Consider the following 15,429-nt stretch of genomic DNA (forward strand, 5'->3'; position numbering starts at 1 on the left):
CATGTAGGGAAGCCCATTCAAGTGAATGGGCTGCCCTATGTGTGACGAGTGAAAATGCTCCAAAACACCTATAACAAATGCATGTGTGAATATGAGTTTTCACTTCATGAGGTTGTGAACAGGGCCTTACAACTGAGAGTCTCTGTCCACTACCTCCTATGTACTTGTATAAGGATGGCCATACACTATGCAATCTGATTGTACAATATCTGTACAAATTCCTTTGGATTTACCAGAACTGTGGAATAGGACACACGTGAAGAATCCATTCAATCTGTATCAAATCAGACAGGCCTTTGCACTATATAACTTCTGGGAGATCTAAATGAGATTGTACAATCAGACTGTATAGAAAGTGGGTGGAAGGTAGTATTGTAATGATGGAGGCGTGGTCCAGAGTGGTGAACACGCCCTATCACACCCTCTTCTATGATGCAACAAGGAAGTGAATGCTTCTTGAGATGGCCTACAGGAAGTGAATGCTGAGAGATGATCTACAGGAAGTGATGGAACCTGAAAATCATTTAAAAAATTCAAATAAACTGAAAAGATTTTAAAACGCACTACATGCTTTTCTGCAGCATCTCCATTGAAGTCTATAGAACCAAAAATGCAACATTTTGCATTTAAAAAAGTCCCTGACCCTTTCCAAAAAATGCAGCGGGTTAAAACGCAGAGATGTGAACCTGTCCCATAGGAAATCATGTTCAATGAACTGTTGTGTGTTTCTGCAAAACGCAACGGAAAACGCATAGGTGTGAACCTAGACTTAGAGAGATTCACCCTCTCTGTTCTGTTTACCATTATCACCAAGAGCAAAAGAGTGAAAATATCACTGAAAATAAAAGAAAATTCCAATTTTTGGGTTGTCTGTAGACTCATTGTTGGCACGTTCTCCATTTAAATTTGTATCATCGTTCTATAAACAACTGCCATCTTTTGCCACTCCATAATCACAAGTGCTAATTCTCATTTTCTAGTAGTAGTAGTAGTAGTAGTAGTAGTAGCGGATTTGAGCAAAAATAAAATTGTTTTGTTTCATTTGCACAAGATGATTGTATTTAGTTTTTCCAATAAGTGGCCATTACTGAAAAGCAGTGGGTTTTTTGTTAAGTTTGTTTACTTTATTCAAATTTGTGTATGTCATACACTATACTGCAAAAAGTATTGGGACGCCTGCCTTTACACGCACATGAACTTTAATGGCATCCCAGTCTTAGTCCGTAGGGTTCAATATTGAGTTGGCCCACCCTTTGCAGCTATAACAGCTTCAACTCTTCTGGGAAGGCTGTCCACAAGGTTTAGGAGTGTGTCTATGGGAATGTTTGACAATTCTTCCAGAAGAGCATTTGTGAGGTCAGGCACTGAACTCGAATGAGAAGGCCTGGCTCACAGTCTCCGTTCTAATTCATCCCAAAGGTGTTCTATTGGGTTGAGGTCAGGACTCTCTGCAGCCAGTCACGTTCCTCCACCCCAAACTCGCTCATCCATGTCTTTATGGACCTTTCTTTGTGCACTGGTATGCAGTCATGTTGGAACAGGAAGGGGCCATCCCCAAACTGTTTCCACAAAGTTGGGAGCATGAAATTGTCCAAAATGTATTGGTACAGTATACTTACACCTTAAGAGTTCCCCTCATTGGAACTAAAGGGCCAAGTCTAACCCCTGAAAAACAACCCCACACCATAATCCCCCTTCCACCAAACCTTACACTTGGCACAATTCAGTCAGGCAAGTACTATTCTCCTGGCAACCGCCAAACCCAGACATCCATCGGATTGCCAGAGAGAGAAGCGTGATTCACTACAGAGAACACGTCTTCACTGCTCTTGAGAGTGCTTTACACTACTGCATCCAACACTTTGCAGTGCATTTGGTGATGTAAGGCTTGAATGCAGCTGCTCGGCCTTGAAAACCCACTCCATAAAGCTCTCGAAGCACTGTTGTTGTGCTAACCTGGAGGCCACACGAAATTTGGAGGTCTTTACCTATTGACTCTGCAGGCAGTTGGCGACTTCTGCGCACTGTACACTTCAGCATGCACTAACCCTGCTCTGTCATTTTACGTGGCCTACCACTTCGTGGCTGACATGCTGTTGTTCCCAGTTGCTTCCATTTTGTTACCATACCACTAACAGTTGACCGTTGTATATTTAGTAGCAAGGAAATTTCATGGATGGACTTATTGCACAGGTGGCAACCTATCATGGTACCACGCTTGAATTCACTGAGCTACTGGGAGCGACCCATTCTTTTGCAAATGTTTGTAGAAGCAGTCTGCATGCCTAGGTGCTTGATTTTATACACCTGTGGCCATGGAGGTGATTGGAACACCTGAATCCAATAATTTGTAGGGGTGTCCCAATACTTTTGGCAGTATAGTGAATATGTATGAGGCGATCAAATTTCAATAAAATAACGTACATATATTCATTGCGTGCAAAGCTGTGTTTATGTGAATATTTTTAGGGAGATGGTCCATAGGATTCTTAACCACATGCCGCCCAGCCACTGTAGAAATACAGTGACAGGTCGGCACAGCTGCGCAAAACCATGTTTTAAAACGTGCTTTTGCAAAATAGGCAGGGGGCGTGCGCGCGGCGCGCCAACGCCCTACCTGTCCCGTCAATCACAGCCACGGATGTCAGTCACCGGGTCATGGCCGGTCATTACCGGCTGTGTCCCGCCGATTAGCGGCAATCACTGACAGAGAGCACGGCTGCAGTAACTCTGCTTTCTGTCAGTTCCCTGTCAGCTCCTGACATGCTGAGCCAGAGAGAAGAGTTTATCTCTCCGGATCAGTGGTTTCCCGTGCAGTACACACCCCTGCCCCCTAGTAAAACACTCCCCTCACACAGTTAACCCTTTCAGTAAATAAAAAGGTTAACCCCTTCCTCCCCAGTGTCAGTGTTTTTTAAAAATCCCAGTATCTTTCCCGCCATTTGTAAACGCTATAACTTTCATGTAAACCAATTAATTTACACGAATTGGGTTTTTTTTCGCAAAGACATGTCGCAGAATGCATTTTGGCTGAAATTTATGACGCAATTTGATTTTTAATTTTTTTTTACTGGACATGTTTTATAGCAAAAAGTCCAAAATACTGTTTTTTTTTCTCAAAATTGTCAGCCTTTTGTTTTTTCTATAGCGCAAAAAATAAAAAACGCACAGGCGATCAAATACCACCAAAAGAAAGCTCTATTTGTGTGAAAAAAAGAACATAAATTTCATTTATGTACTGTATTGCATGACCGCACAATTGTCCGTTAAACTAGCGCAGCACTGTATAGCAAAAAAATGTCATAAATTGCAGTATCTATACCATAGTTTGTAGACGCTATAACTTTCACACAAAGCAATCAATATACACTTATTGGGATTTTTTTTTACCAAATACATGTAGCAGAATACATTTTGGCCTAAATTTATAACTAACTTTGAGTTTACTATATATTTTTTATAGCTGAAAGTAAAAAATATAATTTTTCTTCAAAATTTTTGGTCTTTTTTTGTTTATAGCGTGAAAAATAAAAAGCGCACAGGCGATCAAATACCACCGAAAGAAAGCTCTATTTGTGTGAAAAAAAGGATGTAAATTTTGTTTGGGTGCAGCATTGCATGACCGCGCAAAAAAAGGCCTGGTCATTAAGGTGGGGAAATCCTCAGGAGGGCAAGTGGTTAAAGATGTCTGTGACTCAAAAAGTTTAAGAACCACTAACTTAGTACATCAATAACAACAAATGAATGTACAGTACATGAAGCTACTGTATATAAAGTAGAGGATACCTTTGAATGGACCTTAAATGGCCATTTGCAGTAGTGATGTACTGATATCAGCTGCCGAAAATTATTGACCCTAAAATAGGGTTATCAGCATTTTGCCGATAGAAAAAAAAGTGCAGATAATGATAACTGACTTCAATGTAAAATATGTCCCATTGACTTGAATGCAAAATCATGTCCCGTTGACTTCAATGCAAAATTGCATCCCATTGACTTCAATGCAAACATGCCACCTATTGACTTCAATGCAAAAATGCCTACATTTAAGTTTTTCAATTTTTAATATATTTCATTTTATTTTATTTCCAATTTTTGTTTGTTACTTTCAATAAAAGTTATTTTACATTACTGGATTGTATTTTTTAAATTCATATTATTAAATTCATGTTATTAAAGCTCAGCTCCATCCAAAAGCGGAAGCTCCACTTGTTTGAATCAGCCCCTCCTCTGTCACATTTGGCACTTTTTGGGGGGAGGGGGGAGCAGGTACCTGGTTTTAACAGTTTGGCCCCCCATCTTCCCCCCCTCAGTCTTCTGGGATACAGGTCCCAGAAGGGTAGTAGGAAACCGGTTGTGAAGAACTAGGTGGATGGTGCTGGACCCTTGAACAGGTAAGTGTCCCTATATTAAAAGTTAGCAGCTACAGTATTTGTAGCTGATAACTTAATTTTTTTGGGGGAGCCTGGAGCTCCTCTTTAATTAAGAAGTTGAATATAAAACAATTATATATATGAAATGTATATTTTTTTAAAACTGTCCATTTCGGTTTTGGGTTTCGGCCAAGTGCATCCTGAATTTTTAGTTTTGGTTTTGGACCAGCATTTTCATTTCAGTGCACTACTAATTTGTAGTAATCTGAATATCCACTCTTGACTTGTTATAATACTTGTTATAATACTTTTTAATTACTTTTTTTATTATTCTCATACCTACCAGAGCAGAAGAATTACAGGGTTGTACAAAAAAATGTAAACACTACATGATTTGCAGGTGAGAAAGTGATGACATGTTTTGCGTTGAAAGCAGATGTTATGTAACATTCTTTTGCTTCCGCTGTCTGATCAGACACCTAGCTAACAGGTGGGAAGCCTCACTTTCACTCATTGCATGTGCTGCTAGTAATACGGAGTCATGTCAGAGCTTACTGAGCTTCAAAGAGGGCAATTTATTGGTGCCCACTTAGCTGGTGCCTTTGTGACTGAAATTGCTAATTTATTTGCATCAACATCTGTCACAGTATACCAATGCACAAAAACATCTTTCACAGTATACCAGTGTCCCATCAACATCTGTCACAGTGTACCAGTGTACAAAACATCTGTCACAGTGTACCAGTGCACATCAACATCTTCAATAGTGTTCCATTGCAACATCAACATCTGTCAGTGTCCCATTGCAACATTAACATCTGTCGGTGTCCCTAGTGGACCACCACCATCTGGTGGTGTCCCTAGTGGACCGTCAACATCTGGCATTGCACCCAGTGGACCATCAACATCTGTCACATTGTACCTATGCACAAAACCATTTGTCAATGTACCAGTGTCCCATCAACATCTGTCACAGTGTAGCATTGCACAAAACATCTGTCAATGTGTACCAGTGTCCCATCAATATCCTTCACTGTGTACCAGTGTCGCATCAACATCTGCAATAGTGTATTTCAACATCTGTTGGAGTCCCTAGTGGACCTTCAACATCTGTTGGTGTCCCAGTGGACCATCAACATTTATTGTGTCCCTAGTGGGCCAAAAATGTGACAGTCAGGAAATTGGATGTGTAATTTATGTCCCTATAATGTCTGAAGGTGCTCCTTGGATTTTGGGCCTCTGTGTGGCTAGGCTGTGAAAAAGGAAGAATGTTACCAGCACACCGAGGATCACCAATATGGGTCCAAAAGTTTTAATGAACAATCACATAGTTACAGCAAGGCAACATTTTGGAGTCTTGCAGGACCCCTTCATCATGCCTAAAACTTTTGGACCTATATTGGTGATCCTCGGTGTGCTGGTGACATTCTCCCTTGCTGATTGTATTCGATTCCAGCCGATGGTCACTGCAGCACCCACTTATACACACAACCATTTTTTAATTCAGGAACGTGTGCGTTTGGATTGTACACATGCATTGTAGGCTGTGAAAAAGACTCGCACATGTGTCGCCATACTCAGGAGGAGTAGGAGAATGGATTTTGGGGTGTATTTCTTAGTATGTCCACGCTGTGTGTTATAAACAGCTTTTAAATTGACAACTATGGGAAAAAAAACATGCTGTCACTTTTTGCCACAGGTTTTTGGAAAATATGGAAAGAAAATGCAATGTAAAAAGACTCATTGTACCTCATAGAAAATACATTGAGATTTTTGCTTTCCAAAATGTGGCCATTTTGGGGGTGTTTTCTTTGTCCTGGTGCTCCAGGGTCTTCAAAAGTGTGATAGATAGTCAGGAAATTAGATGCGTAATTTATGTTCCTTGAAAGCCCAAAGGTGCTCCTTGGATTTTGGACCCCTCTATGTGGCTAGGCTGTGAAAAAAATCTCACACATGTGGTATCCCTTTACTTGGGAGAAGCAGAATGTGTTTTGGGGAGTAATTGCAAGCATGCCTACGCTTCGTGTGAAAAATAAGTTGTTAAAATGACAATTTTGTGGGGAAAAAAAACAAATTTTATGTAATTTTTTATTTTGCAATCCCTCGGGATGTCTATTTGCCAAAAAGGGGTCATTTGGGAGGTATCTGTACTGTCCTGGCATTTTAGGACCTAAGGAAATGAGATAGGCCATCAGTACATCAATTGTCAGATAGTATATATGTACCATTGCTTGTAGACTCTATACCTTTCCCACAGAAAAAGTAAAAAATCCAGTGGTGATTAACTACCACCAAAAGATAGCTATATTTGTCTCAAAAAATTATAAAAATTTAATTTGGGTACAGCACTGCATGACTGAGTAACTTTCAATCAACGCGTGTGAGCACTGAAAGCTGAAAATTGGCCTGGGTAGGAAGGGGGTGAAAGTGTCCATTATTGAGGTGATTAAAATTGGTGCCTGGACATACATATGGATGGCTGTTCCTGTATATTTAAACAAACCATTGTCCTCTTTGAAATAAAGCTACAATACTCACTGATGGCAGCTGTGCCACTCCCATGCTTGGCGTGGTCGTGTAGGCAAAAAGTCAGCCGTTCCTTGATTCTTCACTCTCTGAGGGAATCGAAGCAGAACTCTCACATCATAATCTGAAGTGTCCGTGGCATATGCAGAGCTGTGGAGACAGAATACAGCTTAAAACAAATATGGAATTCATGGCATAAACTAAGTCATTTTTAGTTTTTTCTCTCTTCATTCCATCTCATCATGTATTTCCAGATGATCTTCAGACAAATAGCTAGATACACAGAAGACAGACAAATATGGGTACAGATTTACCTACCATGGGATATATAATACAGTGTAGCCAGCTTTGTGGTTTGGACAACGCTGGCTCCCTCTCCAAATCCTGCTGTACAGATTATAAAATACCAACATCAAAATTAATCTAGGTGCCTACATTAGTTGTACCTTTCATGCATTTCGAAATACATCTGCAGCACCCTCCTAGTTTAGCCAGGGGGAGCTAGATCCCAATGGTTAGACAGGAGCTGTTAGCAGTTCATGTGGGATAGCCAGTGGGGTCAAATTGTGGTCAGGGCTGAAAGACTCAGCAAGTCAGCCCCTCTGGAATTTCCCTCTGCTCTGAGGCTTTTGGAGGAGGGCCTTGGAGGCAGTGAGTGGATCTGAGGAGTGTCTGGCTGCACACTTGAGGGACCTCAGCCAATTGCCAACAGAAGGCTTGGCAAGGAGCTGGAACTTCCTTAAAAGTGTAGGAGACTGCTCAGTAGGAAGTGGTATGGAATGTCAGGAGGTGGGAGAGGAGTGTGGAGCAGAAAGATGTGAGGCTGGAGGAAGGAGGCTGCCAGGAGGCCTAGTGGGATGGGGTCTGCTTGTGAGCCTGGAGCTGGAAAGGTGTAAACCTCAGGACTCACTGGCCCCCTGAGTGAGGACCACCTGTATGGCAGGGATGGAGCAGCCCAGCCTGGTAGCAGCAGCCAACCCGCGAGTGGTACAGGAGAGGATCGGGGAAGGAGCACTCTGGTGGGAAACCAGATTAGCCCCCTACTAGTGACTGTTCACCTCATTTAAAGGGACAGGCACCAGATACCCTTCTCAGGAAAGTCTCCAGATTACTGGGTGAAGAGGAGTTTATCTATGGTCTGAGTTGGTAAAACAAGGAGATGCTGGCTAACTCTCCAACAGAGACTGTGTTGCAGAAGAAAAGAAGCTTGTGAATAGTTTCAGGAAGTTTGTCCTCAGTTATCAGTTCCCTTGGGCATTCTATACCCCCCTTACCATATCCAAGTTCTAATCCCCTCAATAAAATACAAAACAAAAGCTCAAGGACTGGTTTCTGACTTTAAAGCAAGCTTGTATAGAAAATGCTGAATGCCTGGCTGTGCAGAACTATAGGGGGACCCAATTCATCAGCAACCCCTAAGGGGGTAGTGCTGCACATCTATGGCTAAAACTAGGGATGCACCTATATATCGACGGCTGAAACATATCGGCCGAAAATAGTGCTATCAGCATTTTGTCGATAAACAAAAGTCACGCCTCATAGACTTTCATGCAAAAACGCCCCCTAGTGACTTCAATGTAAAATCGTGTCTCAAAGACTTTCATGCAAAGTTGCGTCCCCAATTACTTCAATGCAAAATCGCCCCCTAGTGACTTCAACGCAAAATTGAGTCCCTTAGACTTTCATGCAAAATACGTTCCCATAGACTTCAATGCAAAAACACCCCCTAGTGCAGTGGTCGGCAAGCCGCGGCTCGCGAGCCACATGCGGCTCTTTACAAGCTTAAATGCGGCTCTTCTGTGTGCCGGGCGCCCGCTCCCCTCCCTCCTCTCCCTCCTCTCGGATGGGCGTGTGCAGGGCGGCCGCCCCCTCACCTCCCCTCCCCTCCCTCCTCTCGGACGGCCGCCCGCTCCCCTCCCTCCTCTCGGGCGGCCGCCCCAAAAGTCAGGACTCTGCAGCTGTCAGGATGTAGGCGGGGCAGCCAGGATGTAGGCGGGGCAGCGTGACGAACTCCTCTCCTCTCACAGTCCGCCCTGAAGACCAGAACGGCGCGGGAAGCACGGCGAGAGGAACGCGCGGAGCAAAGGTAAGTGAATTGACACAGGGGGGACTTACTATATGGGGGATGAATTACTATATGGGGGACTTACTATATGGGGGGACTTACTATATGGGGGGGGACTTACTATATGGGGGATGAATTACTATATGGGGGACTTACTATATGAGGGGGGACTTACTATATGGGGGGGACTTACTATATGGGGGACTTACTATATGGGGGACTTACTATATGGGGGATGAATTACTATATGGGGGATGAATTACTATATGGGAGATGAATTACTATATGGGAGATGAATTACTATGGGGGGGATGAATTACTATGGGGGATGAATTACTATATGGGGGATGAATTACTATGGGGGATGAATTACTATGGGGGATGAATTACTATATGGGGGATGAATTAATATGGGGGATGAATTACTATATGGGGGATGAATTACTATATGGGGGATGAATTACTATGGGGGATGAATTACTATGGGGGGATGAATTACTATGGGGGATGAATTACTATATGGGGGATGAATTACTATGGGGGATGAATTAATATGGGGGATGAATTACTATATGGGGGATGAATTACTATATGGGGGATGAATTACTATATGGGGGATGAATTGCTATGGGGGATGAATTGCTATATGGGGGATGAATTACTATGGGGGATGAATTACTATATGGGGGATTAATTACTATATGGGGGATGAATTACTCTATGGGGGATGAATTACTATATGGGGGATGAATTACTGTGGGGGATGAATTACTGTGGGGGATGAATTACTATATGGGGGATGAATTACTATGGGGGATGAATTACTATATGGGAGATGTATTTTCAGTTTTAAAATTGTGGCTCTCAAAATAAATTTCAATCGTGGTTTTGGCGAGATTTGGCTCAGTTGAAAAAAAAGGTTGCCCACCACTGCCCTAGTGACTTTGATGCAAAATCGCCAGCCATATTAATTACATTTTTGAAAAAATGTAAAAACTGTCTGTTTTGGTTTCGGTTTTCAGCCAAGTGCATCCTGAATTTTCGGTTTCGGCACTAAAATTTTAATTTCGGTGCATCACTAGCCAAAACACCTTTTTTTGCGGAGTGCTGAGGTGCTGTTACGTAGTAGTTACCATAATGCACATTGAAGTACAGGATATGCATTAGCAAGATGTCGTGCTGTTCATTTTTAAATGGCATCCCAAGGCAATGCAGATCTGATGCACATTCATTACAGTTCCCCAACAACACACAGTAATGCACTGCAGTGTGTTGTGGTGCACCGGAACAAAATGCTGCATGTCTGTTTTTTATTTTGATCATTGCTGTGATTTGGCGGCCCACTCAAAATGAAAGGCTTAACGCAAATTAATATATTAATTGGCATGCTCATGTTCACGGAGTTCAGCTTTAAATGTAAATAGTAATGTGTTGTTTGCACAGAAACATTTACTTTAAATTTGTTGGCCCTTTAATTTTTTTTTTTGTCTGATATTTTTAACCAGATGCTTAAAAAAAGTGACTTCCTTTCACACGCTGATGTAGCAATAGGCTTTCAACCAAAACAAAGTTTCTCACAGGCACAGGCACATTATTGAGAAATTACATATACCATGTGGAATGGGACAGACAAGAGCTAACTGCTCTACAAACATTGAATCCATATCATTTGCTTTAAACTCCATTCCACACTCATTCCACAGTTCCCAAGCAAATAAAAAGAAATCTCTGCTAAGGGAAACATGTAGACTACTAAAGCTACATCCGTCTACTATCTTCCTGGCTTCTGTACTATCTGGTTTCTGTACTTTTTCTGTACTTTTTGAGTCACTGACCTGAACAAGCATGCAGCAAGTGAAGTCAAAACTCCTGATCTACATTGCTTCTATCAAGTCAAAGGCGTGAAGTGCTGATATGACTAAGTTAGCATGATGGCCAGGGAACTGACATTTTTTAAAAGTAGTGGGAAGTCACATATGTAACTCCGTTCAATTAAACCTTTTGTGACCAGCCAAATTTCAATCTATGTATAGGCAGCCTGGTTGTACATAAATATAATTGTGTACAATCAGCCTATCAGTTTGTACAATCGACCTATGTACAAGCAGCTGAACAATCAGTGCCATCAGCTATATACTGATTATTTATTTATTTCAGGTACTTATATAGCGCCGTCAATTTACGCAGCGCTTTACATATATATTGTACTTCACATCAGTCCCTAACCCTCAAGGGGTGTACAATCTAAGGTCCCTAACTCACATTCATACATACATATACTAGGGACAATTTAGACAGGATCCAATTAACCTACCAGCATGTCTTTGGAGTGTTGGAGGAAACCGGAGGACCCGGAGGAAACCCACACAGGCACAGAGAGAACATGCAAACTCCAGGCAGGTGGTGCCATGGTTGGGATTCGAACCAACGACCCTAGTACTGCCAGGCAAAAGTGCTAACCATTTTGCCCACTGATCAGTGTATTCTGATGGCGGGGAACTTTCACCACTGTCACAATACAATACCTCAGTAGGAAGGGGAATCTGCTCATTATTTAAACTCAATCTGCTGTTTGAAAAAAAAAATAAAAATTATGTATGGCCAGCATAAAGGTTGTGTATTGTTTTGTTACTGTATTGTCTCATATACTCTCTCCCACTATAATGTACAGCACTGAGCAAACCTTTTGGCGCTATATAAATACTGTATAATAATAATAATAATAAAAGTCATTGAAGCTTAGATGCCCCGACCCAATTTGGCAGCATCTGCATGTGTCAGTTATTGCCTAAAGCTGGCCATACATGGATTGAAATGTGGCTTGTTCAGCATAGACCAGATAAATTTCGATCCATGTGTGGCCATTGTGCTTCAACAGAAGTCGGTTTACTGATCAACTCCTGTTCAACCACCCTGTCAGTATTTTCTCACTCAGTCTATGTATGCTGACACTGCTGGGGGCTCCCCACTGTCTGAGTACAATGACACAGGAGGATGACAGGTGGGGAGGATTCCCCCATCCATCTTCCGTTTGTGGGGGAATCGGATCATTTTGTTTTTTGGCTTAACCACCTGCCCCCCTGAGGATTTACCCCCCTTCCTAACCAGGCCATTGTTTGCATTACTTTAACTGACAATTGCGTGGTCATGCAACGTTGCACCGAAATGAAATTTAAGTCCTTTTTTCCCCACTAATTGAGATTTCTTTCGGTGGGATTTGATTGCCTGTGAGTTTTTTATTTTTTGCACTATAAAAAAAAAGACCAACAATTTTGAGAAAAAAGCAATATTTTTGACTTTTTGCTATTAAACATGTCAAGTATGTTAAAAAATCAAATTACGTCATAAATTTAGGCCAAAATTTATTCTGCTACATGTCTTTGCCCATTCTGTCTCATTACTTTTGATCCCTTAACAAGGGGGAGGCACATATGCAAACTGTTGTAATTCCTACACCGTCCACCTGATTTGGATGTAAATACCCTCAAATTAAAGCTGACAGTCTGCAGTTAAAGCACATCTTGTTCGTTTCATTTCAAATCAATTGTGGTGGTGTATAGAGCCAAAAATGTTAGAATTGTGTTGATGTCCCAATATTTATGGACCTGACTGTATATACTCGGATTTGTTTTTTAATTTTTACTAGTAACGGCAGCGATCAGCGACTTATAGCAGGACTGCGGCAGGCATTCTGACACTGGGGAGAACTGACTTAGTGTCACTGACATTCTCAGTGACACCAATACAGTGATCAGTGCTTAAAAAAAGACACTGTACTAATGGCACTGGGCAGGAAGACACTGACACTGTACTAATGGCACTGGGCAGGAAGGGGTTAACATGAGGGGCGATCAAAGGGTTAACTGTGTGCTGTGTACTGTTTTACTTGGTGCTTCACTGTAATCACACTGCTTTGCATGGCTGTGCTGCAGCACAGTGGCCAAGACCATACAGCGGTTTATCAGGACAGGTTCCGCTCAGAACAGGCCTCGCCATGGCTGACCAAAGAAGTTCAGTACACGTGCTCAGCATCATATCCAGAGGTTGTCTTTGGGAAATAGACATATGAGTGCTGCCAGCATTGCTACAGAGGTTGAAGGGGTGGGGGGTCAGCCTATCAGTGCTCAGACCATACAAATTGGTCAGCATGGCTGTCGTCCCAGAAGGAAGCCTCTTCTAAAGATGATGCACAAGAAAGCCCACAGTTTGCTGAAGACAAGCAGACTAAGGACATGGATTACTGGAACCATGTCATTTTGTCTGATGAGACCAAGATAAACTGATTTGGTTCAGATGGTGTCAAGCGTATGTGGAGGCAACCAGGTGAGGAGTACAAAGACAAGTGTGTCTTGTCCACAGTCAAGCATGGTGGTGGGAGTGTCAGGGTCTGGGGCTGTATGAGTGCTGCTGGTACTGGAAAGCTACAGTTCATTGAGGGAACCATGAATGCCAACATGTACTGTGACATACTGAAGCAGATTATGATCCCCTCCCTTCGGAGACTGGGCCGAAGGGCAGTATTCCAACATGATAACAACCCCAAACAAACCTCCAAGACGACCACTGCCTTGCTGTAGAAGCTGAGGGTAAAGGTGATGGACTGGCCAAGCATGTCTCCAACATCTGTGGGGCATCCTCAAATGGAATGTGGAGGAGCACAAGGTCTCTAACATCCACCAGCTCCGTGATGTCATCATGGAGGAGTGGAAGAAGACTCCAGTGGCAACCTGTGAAGCTCTGGTGAACTCCATGCCCAAAGGGGTTAAGGCAGTGCTGGAAAATAATGGTGGCCACACAAAATATTGACACTTTGGGCCCAATTTGGACATTTTCACTTAGGGGTGTACTCACTTTTGTTGCCAGCGGTTTAGACATTAATGGCTGTATGTTGAGTTATTTTGAGGGGAGAGCAAATTTACAATGTTATACAAGCTGTACACTCACTACTTTACAATGTAGCAAAGTGTCATTTCTTCAGTGTTGTCACATGAAAAGATAGAATTAAATATTTACAAAAATGTGAGAGGTGTACTCACGTGTGTGTGTGTGTGTATATGTAAAAAAAACCCTCCTATTTTGTGATGAAGTCACAGAGAAAAGTCCATGAATATTCGGGAGGAGAGATAAGTGACTAGAAAGATAGAAAAAAATACCAATTTTCAGAGCTGGAGCAGAATTGCTGCCTGGTTCTCTTGTCATCAGTAAAGCACACTATGAAAGTATGATTTTCATACACTATAAATTTTTAATTCTTTCTAGTCTGCCGCTGGCTATGTGACAAGATTTCATCTAAAAAAAAAATGTTTGCTCCATAGATAAAAAGAAGCCTCAGAAGAAAATCAATCTTTGTGTCTTCTATGTACATAGATGTGTGCTTTCAGTGAACCAAAACATATTCCATGGACCCTTCTGTAATAATACCTTTGTAAGTGATAACATCAATAATTCTGTACACATGGCAAAGTTTGGGATCTGCTTACTACACTACTGTAGAAATATCTGGACACCATTGGCTTGGTAGAAGTGAATGCCTCATCTTCCACATACATGACAACAGTGACCGTCCCCTTCACGTTACTGCTGCATATGTTCATGTCAACCCTCCATAAACTACAGGTAAAATTATCCTGCAGTTATCTCAGGGCAGAGAAAAACATATTACTCAAGAAGCTTTTCATATTTCTCCAAAACTTCATTCATATTTGAGCTGAGTATCTTCGGTCGTTTTTCAGAACCATTTTTTGGACGTTTGTACAGGTGTTTTTTTGCATTCTTTGCGCGTTTCAGGGTTCAGCTCTTTTTATATCTTATTTTTAGCCAATGTAAAGCTTACTAAGCAAGCAAAGGTGTGGATAAAGCGCGATATGTGTATTTTTCACATTCAAGGTGCTCCCATTGAAGTCTATTGAGACCAAAAATACCAACTCAGCCCTACCCCCCCCCCCCCCCCATAAAAAAAACACGTTTCAAGTTCAGGTCCCTAAATTCAGGTGTGAACAGGTGAGTTTCAATATAATAGAAATCCTAGTGTCAAGCATTGAAGCAAATCTGGTGAAGCATTAAGGGCCATTTCACACCAGATGCATTTAGTGCGTTTTTTTCTGCTTCAAAAAATTCACACCAGTGAAGTCAGTTCCACTGCAGAAAAAAAAGTAGAACATGTTGTATTTTTTCTGCACTGAACTGTATTGCAGTGCATCATAAACACACTGGAATGCACCTAAACACACCAGAACACACATGTCCCTATTTAAGATGAAGAAAAAAGAGGGAAAGAAAAGCACCAGAATGCTTAAAAAACGTATCCAGAATGCAATCGGACCGCTTTTCTATGAACCAGCCCTTGATCAGGTGTAAATGGGGGCTGAAGTTCGCTAAAATTGCAGCATGAATCCTAGAAAGCAGTACAGAGACAATTTAAATATGAAGAATAATGGGGATAATTAAAAAATTTTGAGAAAGCTG

The 15,429-nt window shown here is 41.8% G+C and overlaps 1 protein-coding gene across 1 annotated transcript in view; it reads right to left on the reverse strand.

Moving 5' to 3' along the window:
• LOXL1 (lysyl oxidase like 1) overlaps positions 1 to 15,429 on the reverse strand; it is a 41,237-nt gene that overhangs the window by 13,965 nt on the left and 11,843 nt on the right. The window contains exon 3 of the mRNA XM_089671382.1: positions 6,912 to 7,049. Within this exon, the coding sequence (XP_089527508.1) occupies positions 6,912 to 7,049 (138 nt within the window). The remainder of the gene's footprint in view (positions 1 to 6,911; positions 7,050 to 15,429) is intronic.

The sequence above is a fragment of the Staurois parvus genome, unplaced genomic scaffold (genome assembly GCF_062004578.1).
Source record: "Staurois parvus isolate SC_StPar_1 unplaced genomic scaffold, SC_StPar_1.0 ptg000105l, whole genome shotgun sequence".
NCBI classification, from domain to species: domain Eukaryota; kingdom Metazoa; phylum Chordata; class Amphibia; order Anura; family Ranidae; genus Staurois; species Staurois parvus.